Source organism: Eptesicus fuscus, chromosome 6 (genome assembly GCF_027574615.1).
Source record: "Eptesicus fuscus isolate TK198812 chromosome 6, DD_ASM_mEF_20220401, whole genome shotgun sequence".
NCBI lineage: Eukaryota > Metazoa > Chordata > Mammalia > Chiroptera > Vespertilionidae > Eptesicus > Eptesicus fuscus.
In genome coordinates, this window is record NC_072478.1 from 9,869,235 (window position 1) to 9,882,523 (window position 13,289).

Consider the following 13,289-nt stretch of genomic DNA (forward strand, 5'->3'; position numbering starts at 1 on the left):
TCAGCCCAAAGGTAGAATGTCAGTCCCTTTTACCTGGCATGCCAAAGCTAAGCTCTAGTTCAGCTATTCCCGCACATACTTCAACTGGGACAACTCTACTAAGACTGACCACTCTTCCCAATCCTCCCTCCCACCCCCAGACCTTAATAGAGTGCTCTTCCCTCCTCACTTTAAATAGAGACAAAAGCTGGGAAAACCATTATCAATATTGAAGCAAACCAGTAACATAATCACACTTTAACTGCAAAACTACTATAATGCCTATAAAAGCATATATACATTTAACATAAGGAAAAGCATAATACTTGTGGATCAAAAGCCTCACTGAACAAGCACTGTGTTAGGATTAACACAAAATAAAAAATCCTTCTCTATAAAAACTTCAAAGTAAATAGGGTGTATGATCATTGAAAGAAAAAACTGCAAATACCTGATATGTTTCCACAGGCCTGTTTTCCATATTTAAGTCCCAAATTTTGACTGACAAGTAGTCTCTAGTCATCATATATCGACCACTATGGCTGAATTTTACATCAGAAATAGAGGAGATGATTTCAGAAAAGAAAGACCTATTACTGGGATCTTCAGGTTCTTCAAACACTAAAAACAAGCACACAAAAAAGGGCAATTTGTATAATCTTCTGGCTTACACAAAGCATTTGTTGAAACAATTCACAAATTTCCTAAGAGGCAGCTAAAAATGGCAGCCTAATAAAAAACTGACAACTCTCTGGCTATAAGATAATCTCCCTGAAAGTTTCTTAGGGGATAAACACTACACAACTAAAGATGTGAGAGATTTATACTTCCAGAGCCCACAGCTAATTTAGCAGAACCAGACTTACCCAGGACTTCTGACTTCAGTGCCCCAGGTTTGTAGGTTCTGCATATACCTCACTGACTTTGCCTGTGATGTCAGCACAAAAAACACACCCTCCTCACCATTCAAATTCATACCAGCATTTTATTTTTTACTGGCCAGGTAAAATTACTGCAACCCATTATTTAAAACCCAGTGCTTTTTAAACTTTTTTTTTTTTTAAGCAAAGGAAACCTCTTCTTAGAAGAAATAGGAAGCTCAAAATAGGAATAAAGGGGGGGGGGAGGGGGGGAGAGGAAAAAAAGGAATTGCTCTATCTGAATATAGGGTTGGAGAACATCACCCCAAGTTCTCAAACAGTAACAGTCCACTAAAAATATATTCACTGGGCCCTGGCTGGTTTGGCTCAGTGGACAGAGGTTCAGCCGGCGGACTGAAGGGTCCCGGGTTCGATCCCCAGTGGGGAGGGGCATGCAGGAGGCAGCTGATGAATGATTCTCTCTCACCATTGATGTTTCTATCTCTCCCTCTCTGAAATCAACACACACACACACACACACACACACACACACACTCACACACTAGAGGCCCAGTGCACGAATTTGTGCACCGGTGGGATCTCTTGGCCTGGCCCGGCCGGCTGTACAGAGGAACTGCAGGAGGTTGGCTGGCTGGGGGTGGAGGTGGAGGTGGAGGTGTGGAGGTATAAATGGGGGTCAGCTAGGGGGAGGGGCCACAGGAGATCAGCTGTGGGATCACATTGACCACCAGGGGGCAGCTCCTGCATTGAGCGTCTGCCCCCGTTGATCAGTGCGCGTCATAACAACTGGTCCACCGGTCGTTCGGTCATTTAGGTATATATCTCCACTGGGATATCAACAGACATGCCCTGATAAAGCCTTCTATGTTTTTCTAGTAGAATAACCAACGATGCCTCATGTAGAATCAGCAGTTTTCCAAAGGGTACAGGCAGCCCTGGGCATACAGGTTTAACTAAGACTTGTAAACCTATGTACATGTGATTACCATGTCTGAGGCTAAAGATTTTAGACAAACAGAAAATGTTATCATTTTTTTTAAAAAGACGCAAATAACTTACGTTTAGAATGCCTATCACAGAGGGCAGATGCCCTCATGTCACATAACCGAATAGTGCCTTTACTGCTGCTGTATACAAACGTGTTACAGCTATTTGGATGGAACTCTGCTGCTGTAATCACCTCTGTTAGCTCTTCCATGTTGGCAGGCTTGATATCCACAATATCTGGATAGCATTTTATTAAGGAATTTCCACTTAGAAAAAAGGGCAAATATAATTTTACATTTTTCAAAGCACAAATATTCTGAATTGCATTCTAGACCTTATTTGATCCCTTTAATGCCTACAAAAAAATTCTTAGAAGAAAACATGGGCAAATCTTAAATCATTTTAGAATGCAGAGGTCTGTTTTTCTGAGTGTGATACAAATCCCAGAAGCCATAAAGAATAGACTAAGTTTATCTTCCTAAATATTAAGAAGTTTAGTGTACATTCCAAACACAACATAACAAAACTCTTCAAGGGGAGCAAAAAAGGGAAAACTATTTGTACCACAAAGGATGGAGCTGATTTACTTAACATAAAAAAGTGCTTTAAAAACAGCCCGAAGATGGTTCAGTGACCTATGAACCAGGAGGTCAAGGTTCAATTCCTGGTCAGGGTACATGCCTGGGTTTTGGGCTTGATCCCAGTGTGGGGTGTGCAGGAGGCAGCTGATTAATGATTCTCTCTCATCATTGATGTTTCTATCTCTCTCTCCCTCTCCCTTCCTCTCTGAAATAAATAAAAATATATTAACAACAAAACAAAGAAAAACAACAAAACATGCAAATCTAATGAAAAAAATTAGAAAAGAAAAAATATACAAATATGAAAAATGTTCATTTACTCATGATGAAAGAAATGCTAATCAAAACAACAAAAGAGGACTTTCAGTAGCTAGACTGGGAAAGGTACAGGAACACTGGCTCTTTTATACACTATTAACAGGTTATGAATTCTAATTAAAGTGTTAATTTTTCAAATGATATGTACTTGGAAATATATAAGTAGTAGTAAAAGCTGCTAACATTTTACCTTAAAAAACAAAACAAAAAAAACAGCTTTATGGAAATCTAATTCACATACATACAATTCACCCATTTCAAATGTGTAATTCCGTACAGCTAACATTTTATTTTTAAAACATACTTAAAAATGAGTATATTTTTATACATCTCTTTCTCTCTCTCACTCTCTCTCTATATACCTACAGTATATGTGTTTGCCAGGTATATATGTTTATATATCACATACTTGTATGTGCACAGAAAATTTTCAGGATAATATAAACAATGAAAGGAGGATTTGGAGAAACATTTATATTGATTTTATCCACCTCCCCCCCCCCCAAAAAAAAAAACAAAAAACAAAAGAGAGAAACCAAACGGATACTAAAACTCCTATCTGTAATTTCCAGATGCCAAAGATTAATCCTCAAATCATCTGCAGATAAATATGTTTCATAATCACTATTAATGGAAATTGAGTTGATGTGATATGTATGAGCATTGGCAAATATTCTTCGTGGACTGGCCTCAACCATTAGATCCATGGGCCTAAAGACTGGCACCTGTCAATAAGACACATGAAAAAGTCATTACAAATGTTCATTGTTTACAATAGCACCTAAGATTCAGAGCACTTCATTTCTACAGTTTTTGAGGAACTATAAAACAGAACAACATTACACAAATTTAGTTTTAAAAAGTAACTGATATTGATCTTCTAAAGTATTGAAATGGGAAGAAAAATGAACAATCTGAATAATTTATCTTCTTTTACAGGTAGCAATACTACTAGGATTTGCCATTCTTCCTAGTTCCAATCCTTGCTTAAAAGACTTGCAGCCCAGCTGCTTTGGCTAGTGGATAGAGCGTCAGCCTGCAGACCAAAGGGTCCCGGGTTTAATTCCAGTCAAGGGCACATACCTTGGTTGCAGGCTACTCCAGCCCAGGGGCTCGTGCAGGAGGCAACCAATCGATGTGTGTTTCTCTCACATCGATGTTTCTCTCTGTCTTTCCCTCTCTCTTCTATTCTCCCTAAAAAAATCAATGGAAAAATATCCTCGGGTGAAAATTAACAAAAAAAGACTTGCAAAGTTAATAAAATGTTTATGGTTTAAATTAAAGTGGTTAAAAAAGAAATTAGCCCAGTGTGTCTAATTCTTGTTTTTTTTTGTTGTTGTTGTTTTTTAGCTGCAACAAGATTTGGTCCATTTCTACTTTTTTCATCTCCAAAGAAAAGTAATCTTGAAACTTAAGTTTGTAATAGTTGATATTCAAACCACAAGAGCGATGGAGAACGTGGCACAGAACATAACAGTCTTGTGTAGAATCCTGGTTCTGCCCTTGGCCACAGTACAACCTCTATGTTTGAAATGAGAGTTTTTAGTGTCTTATCTAGTTACAGAATTGTTGGGACGGGGCAAATTGTAATTATTCCTATTTAAGTTCTGCTCAGGATCTAGAGTATGTAACATGAATACAAAACGCCGGTTTGGCTCAGTTGGTTGGGTGTTGTCCTGTGCACCAAAAGGGCACATGCCCGGGTTGCAGGGTCGATCCCCTCGATCAATGGTCCCCTCTCACTTTGATGTTTCTCTTTCTCTATACCCCTCTCTTTAAAAATCAATAAAAATATTTAAAACCCACCCACATACATACAAAAGCACTATTTGTCAGAATTAGAATAATTTTTTCTTATGTACTTACTCGTAGTGTAGTGACTGTAGTAGGATCTCTATACCTTCCATCTTCCTCTTTCAAGTTATACCCTTCTGGTCTTTTGTCCCTTTCACTGATTTTCCATAGTTTTATAGTTTTATCTGGGGAGACAATGAATAAAGTCCTCAAAAAAAGAGTAATACTTCTAGGAGAAAAACACTTTTAAGGTATATTTAAACATGCCATTTAATATTTCATCTAAAAGATCCCAAGAATTCCCTGGCCAGGTGGCTCAGTTGGTTGGAACGTCACCCTGTACACCAAAAGGCTGTGGATTCAATCCCAAGTTGGCATATACAGGAGGCAACCAATCGAGATCTCTGTCTCTCTGTCTCTCTCTCCCTTCCTTTCTCTCTAAAATCAATAAAAGCATAACCTCAGGTAAAGATTAAAAAAAAAAGGAAAGAAAATATCCCCTGACACAACAAAAAAACAAATTTCTTATTACCTGGGAAAAACAGTATAGATATTGCACTTTTATGTTAATCAAATTCATAAAATTCCATTTGCTATTAGAATCAAGTCATAGCCAGGTCCTTACTGTTTAAAACTAAATAAAGCCAGAGGGGAAAAAGTTATATGGGTATATAAATACATATATGTCTATGTCTATACATACATAAAAACATATATCTTTATATGCTCAATACTTAATTTTCAACAGAGAACAAACAACAAAAATGGTTAAGATAGCCTAACTATTTGATATCTATCAACAAGTGAATCTAAAAGTCAAGTGAATTAAAAATCTGAGGAACAGAATAAACTGGTGAATATAATAGAATCAGGGGCATAGAATGGGAGTGGATTGATAATTCTCAGGGGGAAAGGGGTGTATGTGTGGGGGTTACGGGAAGAGACTGGACAAAAATCGTACACCTATGGATGAGGACAGTGGGGGGGGGGGGGGAGGTAAGGCCAGAGGTGGGGAGTGGGAACAGGGTGGAGGGGAGATATGGGGGGGGGGGAAAGGAGAAACAATTGTAATAATCTGAACAATAAAGATTAAATTAAAAAAAAAAACACACAATAAAAAAAGAAAAAAAAGAAAAAAAAAGATAGCCTAACTACTACCAGCAGATGCCACAAATTCCTTTACAGGCCTGGCCGCCTGTTTAAATCTATATTTCCCCATTGTATTAGCAATTCATAAGTAGGCAAATTTGACTGATTCAAGTCCTTCAAGACAAAATTCTTATGTATCAAGAATATATAAAATAATCTTTTATTTTGGAATTAAGTTGATTTCCAGAGAAGTTACAAAGACAGCACATGTTTCCATACACTATGTACCCTGTTTCTTCTGTTAACATCTTAAGCAACCTGGTACGTTCGTTAAAACTAAGAAATTAACGTTGTCCTGGTACATTCCTACTAACCAAACTCCAGACTTCACTCAGATTCCACCAGGTTTTCTACTAACTTCCCTTTTCTGTTTCAGGACCCCACCCAGGATCCAAACAACATTTTAGTTATCAAGTCTCAGTCTCTCTAACTTTAAAAATTCCTCAGACTTTATTTTTCATACAGTTCTGAGCAGTGGTGAGATATTTTGTAGGATGTCCCTCAAAAGGGTAGGTTAGCTGTTTTCTTATGATCAGAATGGAATCATGGGTTTTTAGGAAGAGCACCAGAGTAAAGTGAAGGCATACATAGTGTCAACAGGACTTTTCTGCTTTAATCACTTGGTTAAGGCAGTATGTGCCAAGTTTCTCCACTGCAGTTACAATTTTTCACCTTCCCATACTCTATTTTTTGGAAGTGAGTCACTAAGTCCAGTCCACACTTAAAGATACACTTCCTGTAGGAAGAAGTATCCATCCACATACTATTTCTAATCCTATCTAATCTAATAATAGAGGACTATGCAAATTTGTCCATTACAGTGTCACAGGTCATGACCGGATCACCAGGCTGCATCCCCGCCCTCTGCTCAGGCAGCTGCAAGGCCCGGGGTAGGATAGGATACAATAGGAGGGGAAGAAAACTGCATGCAGAAGGGGGTGGCGACCGCGGGGGGCAGAGCAGGTGCGTCCGGCAAGGGGCGGGGTGCAGATGTGGGAAGAGGGCAGCGGTGGCCATTGGCTGGGAGGTGCCCACGGTCCGGGACAGAGTGAATGATCCGAGGCCTTCTGGGTGGAGGCGCCCCTGTTTCACAGCAGCAGCTCCCGGGCCGTGCGGGCCTCGGCCACCCTTGCTGGGCCAGGCATCCTGGGCAGGGAATGGGAGCAGGATAGTGGCGGGGACGCTGGGGAAGGAGGGTGGGGGGCGGCAAACACCTGGCCGGGGCTGAGCCCTGGGCTGGGGGTTAATGCCCCCCTCCCCCAATGGAAGCTTCAAGAAGGAAAGGAGGGAAGAACTTTATAAAGGAGTCAGTGGAGAGCAGAGTTAAAGGAAAGAGGATGTGTGAGTGAACTGTAGGAGCTATAATGAAAATCAAGTATAGTTGTGTACTGGGGACAGATTTTAAAAGTAGGAGTCAGAAAAGAAAAATGATAGTGAATAATCAGGCAAGTAGATAGATATTAAAACAGTGGAAGTAAGTAGAGAAGAATGTGGATGAGAGAGAAAGAGGGAGGGAAGAAAGTTTTAAAAGGGAGCCGGTAGAGCTTAAAAGGAGAATGTGAAGAAGGGAGAAATGGGGGAGGGAGTAAAGCAGGTCCAAGGGAGGAAGTGAAGAAAAAATTAAGGTGGGAAGGAAGGAAAAGGGGAGGGAGCAAGGGAGGGGTAAAGATAGAAGAAAGAAGGAATGTGGGGAGGGAGGGAGGGTAGAAGAAAGATGGGAAGAAGGATAATGGAACAGAAGTAGGAAATAAGGAGGAAAGAAAAGTTTATAAATGTAGGAAAAAGTGTTACATACAGGAGAGAGAAAAATTGTGTGACAGGAAGAAGCCAATAAGGAAGTCAAATACAATTGTGTGTGAAGGGGATAAGATTAAAAAAAAAAGTTAATAGGGGTGACCAGGCCGGCAGGGGAGGGCAGTTAGGGGGATCAGGCCAACAGGCAGAGTGTTTAGGGCAGGCAGGCGAGCGGTTAGAAGCCAGATGTCCCGGACTGTGAGAGGAATGTCCAACTGCTAGTTTAGGCCCGATCCTGCTTGGACATCCCCCAAGGGCTCCCAGATTGGAGAGGGTGCAGGTCGGGCTGAGGGAGCGCTCCCCCCCCCCGCCCCATGCACAAATTTCGTGCACCAGGCCTCTAGTCCTATATAATAAAAGGGTAACATGCAAATTGACCCTAACAGCAGAATGACCAGAACCCGGAACGACCGCTCAACCAGTCACTATGAGGCACACTGACCACCTCTTGGTTTCTTTCCCCGGCCGGCAGGCTCCGATAGCCCGATGGCGAACGGAGAACTGGGGAAGGGTGGTGGGGGATGCGGGTGGCATCAGGCCAAGGCTCCTGCCCCACCAGTTGCCCCACACACAGAGGGCAACCCATGGCAGGGGTTGGAACGGCCAACCTCAGTTCCTCCCCCTGGCCAGCAGGCTCCGATCATCCAATGGCGAATGGGGAACCGGGGGTGGGTGGCAGTAGGAGGTGGGGCTGGCTGCGGGCAGCCAGGGAAGATGGCCCTGAACCCAGGCCAGGCCTAGGGACCGTAACCATGCATGAATTTCATGTGCCAGGCCTCTAGTTCTCCTATAAGAAGCGTCCCTTCTCTCCCACTTATTTGTTCAAACAATCATTTCTTTATATCACTATGGATGCATGCATATTTGTTTAATACTTTGTTATTCTAAAATTGCATTCATATAAGACTATCACATTCTTAATGGTCTTTCATAAGCAAATGAGCATAATATAATTTTAAAAAATAATGTATAAAGACACTTTATAAAACTGTCATACAGAGAGGTAGCAGGGAATCCTCTAGCCTGGCCACCTCTCTATGCCTGGTGGAGAAAAGCATGCCAGCTGCTCCTGTGGATGCCCTCTGCAAAGATGAAGTCTAAACAGGAAAAAAACAACACAAAAAAAACCAAACAAACCCACCCAGCTAACTCTACTAATTTGTAATCTAAAGGTTCATCTAAACCCTATGTAATCATGTTTCTAGTTATTTGCAATTCAGTTATGTGTGTTTTTATGTGCTATTTAATTTATATAATTTAGATACATCATTATATACTTTAGAATACTTCATTTCCAAATATGTAATATAAATGAGTCAAGCCTAAATTCTGTATTTTGGGAGAAATTATCATCTAAAGATGAGGAGGATGGCCCAACTGGCGTGGCTCAGTGGTTGAGCATCAACCTCTGAACCAGGAGGTCATGGTTTAATTCCTGGTCAAGACACATGCCTGGGTTGTGGGCTCAATCCCCAGTGTGAGGCATGCAGGGGGCAGCCGATCAATGATTCTCTCTCATCATTAATGTGTCTATCTCTACCCCTCTTCTTCATCTCTGAAATCAATAAAAATATATTTTTAAAAAATGATGAGGATGCCTGCCATGACTGTCTTATGGCCTGTTCAAATTCATCTATCTTAGAGATCCAGATAAAGAAATTACAATATACTTATCAAACTTTCAAATGAGATGAAATTCGTTTGTGGTTCCCAATATGCTATCAGAAGAAAAATACTAAAAATTATGAAAAATCAGGTATCTTTTGAAAAACAAATTAAACTTCAAAAATTTTAAAGTGATAAAATTTGTGACATAAGAGGGTAAAATATTTTTTTAAACAGCATAAACACAGGACAGGATACAGAAGTACTACACAATTTCAGTGCAGTGCTTGGGGATAAGGCAGGCTGGATATAAAATAATGTTTTAACAAGTATGATTTAAAATTAAAAATATTTTTTCATTTATATGTTCTTTGGAAGTGACTTAATCTGGAGTCCTTGGCCTATAGATGAAGATACTGATTAACTCCATAAAAGTGCATGAAAAATTATGTGCTGTTATACACAACTTTTCTGTGAAGGGATTGTAAGATTCTCAAAGATACCTGTTACTTCCAAAAATTTAAGAGCTACTGCTCTATGGTGATTCCCTAAATTGTCAACCCTAAGAACTAAAGAAGTATTCAAGAAGTCCAAAGGTCCATGTGTATCTCTGGCCATAAACAGAGGGTTGGGACAGGTAAAACCAGGCTACTAAGCTTCCTCTTGTGGGAATGCAGCTTTAAACAAGATAAAAAATCTTATTAACAAGCTGTCAGAAGGCAACTTATTTATGAGTGAACTATCACTCTTATATTCAAGACCCATCCATCCATGGTCAACAGATTACAACTGGACCTTTTTGTAACATGGAGGAATCGAGGAGAATTCCAAGAAAGAGGAAAGAAGGTAAAAGAAAGAGAATAAAATAACTTGAGGAAACATCAAGTGAATTAAAGTTATAAGAGATGACTATAAAGTTAAGTAAAAATGATCTGGGAAAAACCAGTTTATGATGATCATGGAACGTCAATGCAAGAATGAAAGTAAGATTAATTATGGTGAATCAAAGCGGAAATGTTGGGTCATATTTTCTATCATTCTCCCACAGGACTTCCTAATCTATAATAATAAAGCCAAGGCTAATTGCTAATTAGACCAGACATCCTTCTGGACAACCTTCCGGATAAAGCCGGGGTTCGAGAGAAGCCCAGGTCCCCGCAGCCGGGGAAAGGAAGGCCTACTCTTGCACAAATTTTGTGCATTGGGCCTCTAGTCTATAATAATAAATGCATAATATGCTAATTAGACCGGATATCCTTCCAGACAACCTTCCAGATGAAGCTGGGGCTGCTAGGGAAGCCCAGGTCCCGGGTGCCAGATGGGAAGCTGGTGCTGGCAGGAAGAAAGGCCTACTCTTGTACGAATTTCATGCATTGGGCCTCTAAGTTTTTATGAGTATCAAGACCCTTTTATTGCACATTTGGTGGAAGGAGGTATTATTATTCTATATTTCACAGAGAAAACTAAACAAAATATTGTGAAGATATTATTCAGATTTAATAGATATTGACATTTACCCTTAATTGCTTTCTTTCTTTTAAAAGAATAACACTTTTCAGATATAGCTCAAGTCCTACTCCTCCCATCCTTCTTTTAATCCCACCATTCCCAGACACAGCAATTTGTAAAATTCCCATTCCTGTTCCATCCTTCCACATGGGACTCTACTTTTAGAGCATACAAAAATAAAAAATAAAGGAAGCCCTAAAATACCTGTATTTTATTTAGTATTCATTAACACCACCACTTACAACAAATAGATAAAAAACCTATGATTCATTGTGTAGTGCCCTTTAAAATAACTTCACTAGGTGTACCGGTTAATAATAGTGGATTTTGTAATCAAAGAAAACACGATAATTTCAAGAGAAACATCAAAAGTGCTTTAGTCAAAGTAATGTCCATCGCTAGCTACACATTTCCCCATCTTTCAGGTAATTTGTGGATACCATCCCAATAGAACTTTTCTTGTTTTGAGGCAAACCATTCAGAGACCCAATTTTCCACTTCTTTGTATGTTTTGAAGTGCTGCTCAGAAAGTGCATGTGCCATCGATCAGAATAAGTGGTAATCTGAAGGAGCAAGGTCTAGTGAATACAGCGGGTGGGTTAATACTTCCCAGGCAACATCTTTTAATGTGTCTTTAACTGGTTTTGAAGTGTGTGATGGTGCGTCATCATGAAGCAAAATTACTTTGCCGTGTCTTCTGGAACATTCTGGTCATTTCATGATCAAAGCATGGTTCAAATTGATTATTTGTTCTCGGTAGCAATCAGTATTAATGGTTTCACCTGGTTTTAGAAGCTCATAATACACCACACCTTCCTGATCCCACCAAACGCAGAGCATTGTCTTCTTCCTGTAGCAATTTGGCCTTGCAGTCGATATTGATGGTTGACCTGGATCAACCCATGATTTTGTGCATTTGGGATTCTCAAAATAAATCCACTTTTCGCCAGTCACAATTCGATGCAAAAAAGACTTTCTTTTGTGCCACTGAAGCAACATTTTACTGATGATTTTTCGGTTTTTCATTTGCTTTCGTTCAGTTGATGTGGCACCCATTTTCCTTCCTTTAAAATCTTTTCCATTGCTTGTAAATGATCGGAAATTGTTTGCTTAGCAACGTTTAATCTTTCTGCAAGTTGTTTTTGAGTTTGACACACATCTTTAAACTTTTTCGGTTGACCTGGATGTTGTCTTTCACATTGAAATCACCACTTTTAAAGTGTTTAAACCAGTGTTCACAAGTATCTTGAGATGGAGCATTTCACCATAAGCTTCCCGAAGTATTCAGCAGCACTTTTCTTCAAAATAATGTATTATAACTTCCCGCAAATGCTTTTTTTGGCACGAAATTCAACATTTTTAAGTGTAAAAATATCTATGATGTTAATACCTTCAGCAAATTTGACATATGAAGTTTTGAAGCTTGTTGTCAATACACAAAAGAGCATACATATCAAATCGCATATATATCAACATATGTGTAACTCCATCTACTGAAAAAAATCCACATTATTAACCGGTACACCTAGTATTAATCAATGATTTTTCAAATTTACATAGTAAACCTATTTGGGAGACACTTTGATTTGTCTACAGAAAAGTACTACATAGATTCACATACCCCGACCTAACCACTGGAATTCCCAGTGTCTCTCCTTGTATTGAGCCTTTGTAGAGTTTAGTATCTAGAAAGGCTCATCTGGTTATACACCTGCCTTGTTATTTCAAGCCACAGGAGTACAAAAAAGCCTGCAAGGAAGACACATGAACATAAGCTGGGAATTGAAAGCTATTTAAGATTTAATCCATAAATAAATCAAAATGGAATCTGCTTTCAAATAATACTGAAAGGGGAAGAAAGATCTGAAAAACAGAATTAGCTATGAACTAAGAATTATTGAAGCTGGGTGGGAGGTATGTAGATCTTCATTACACTATTCTATCTCAGCCTATATGTTAAAAATTCCCCTTTAAAAATAAAAACAAACTATATAGCCGCTAAGAAGTGAACTGGCAAATTATTAAGAATAAATATTCTAGCCCGGTCAGTGTTGCTCAGTGGCTGACCATCGACCTATGAACCAGGAGGTTCTCTCTCTCTCCTTGTCTGAAATCAATAAAAATATATTTAAAAACAAAACCACACACATACACACGAAATGTATAACAATACACCCTGGAACATTTACTTCCAAAAGTAGAAACTATATAATGGTAAAATTATGCATTATTTGATGTCAAAGAAAAAAGCAGTATCTGAAATGCTATTTGAAATAACTTAGTTTACCACATAAATTAAAACTGAACCAAATTAGAAACCAATATATGACACGAGTATACACAGTACCTCAATCTATGATGCTGTAAGTTATAAGCTTTAAATCATTATTTCTATTTATTTTTCTTTTAATAATCAGAGAGAGGAATGCAGTTTATGTAAAAAGAGAGGGGTAGAGGGTACAAATGTTAAGGGCTGCTTAGGGAACACCTTGATGACTTAAAAAAAACTGGGATACAGGAAGCACACATCTATAGTGTCAGAGAGTGGCAAATGCATTTCAAAGAACTAGATAGAGGGTGATGAGACCTAAACTGGATGAAGGGGGAACTCAGTATTTTCCACTGTGTCACCCCAGAAATCACCTGAGTATACATTCTGTGAATGGCAAAGAATGATTAAGGTCTAGGTGCT

General features: G+C 39.3%; 1 protein-coding gene across 4 annotated transcripts in view; it reads right to left on the minus strand.

Annotated features, from left to right (window-relative positions):
• PPP2R2A (protein phosphatase 2 regulatory subunit Balpha) overlaps positions 1 to 13,289 on the minus strand; it is a 102,723-nt gene that overhangs the window by 10,398 nt on the left and 79,036 nt on the right. For all 4 annotated transcript variants that reach the window (XM_054717205.1, XM_008151456.3, XM_028160596.2 and 1 more), the window contains 4 exons: positions 4,613 to 4,725; positions 3,294 to 3,471; positions 1,920 to 2,084; positions 431 to 600 (listed from right to left, as the gene is read on the minus strand). In XM_054717205.1, the coding sequence (XP_054573180.1) occupies positions 431 to 600; positions 1,920 to 2,084; positions 3,294 to 3,471; positions 4,613 to 4,725 (626 nt within the window). The remainder of the gene's footprint in view (positions 1 to 430; positions 601 to 1,919; positions 2,085 to 3,293; positions 3,472 to 4,612; positions 4,726 to 13,289) is intronic.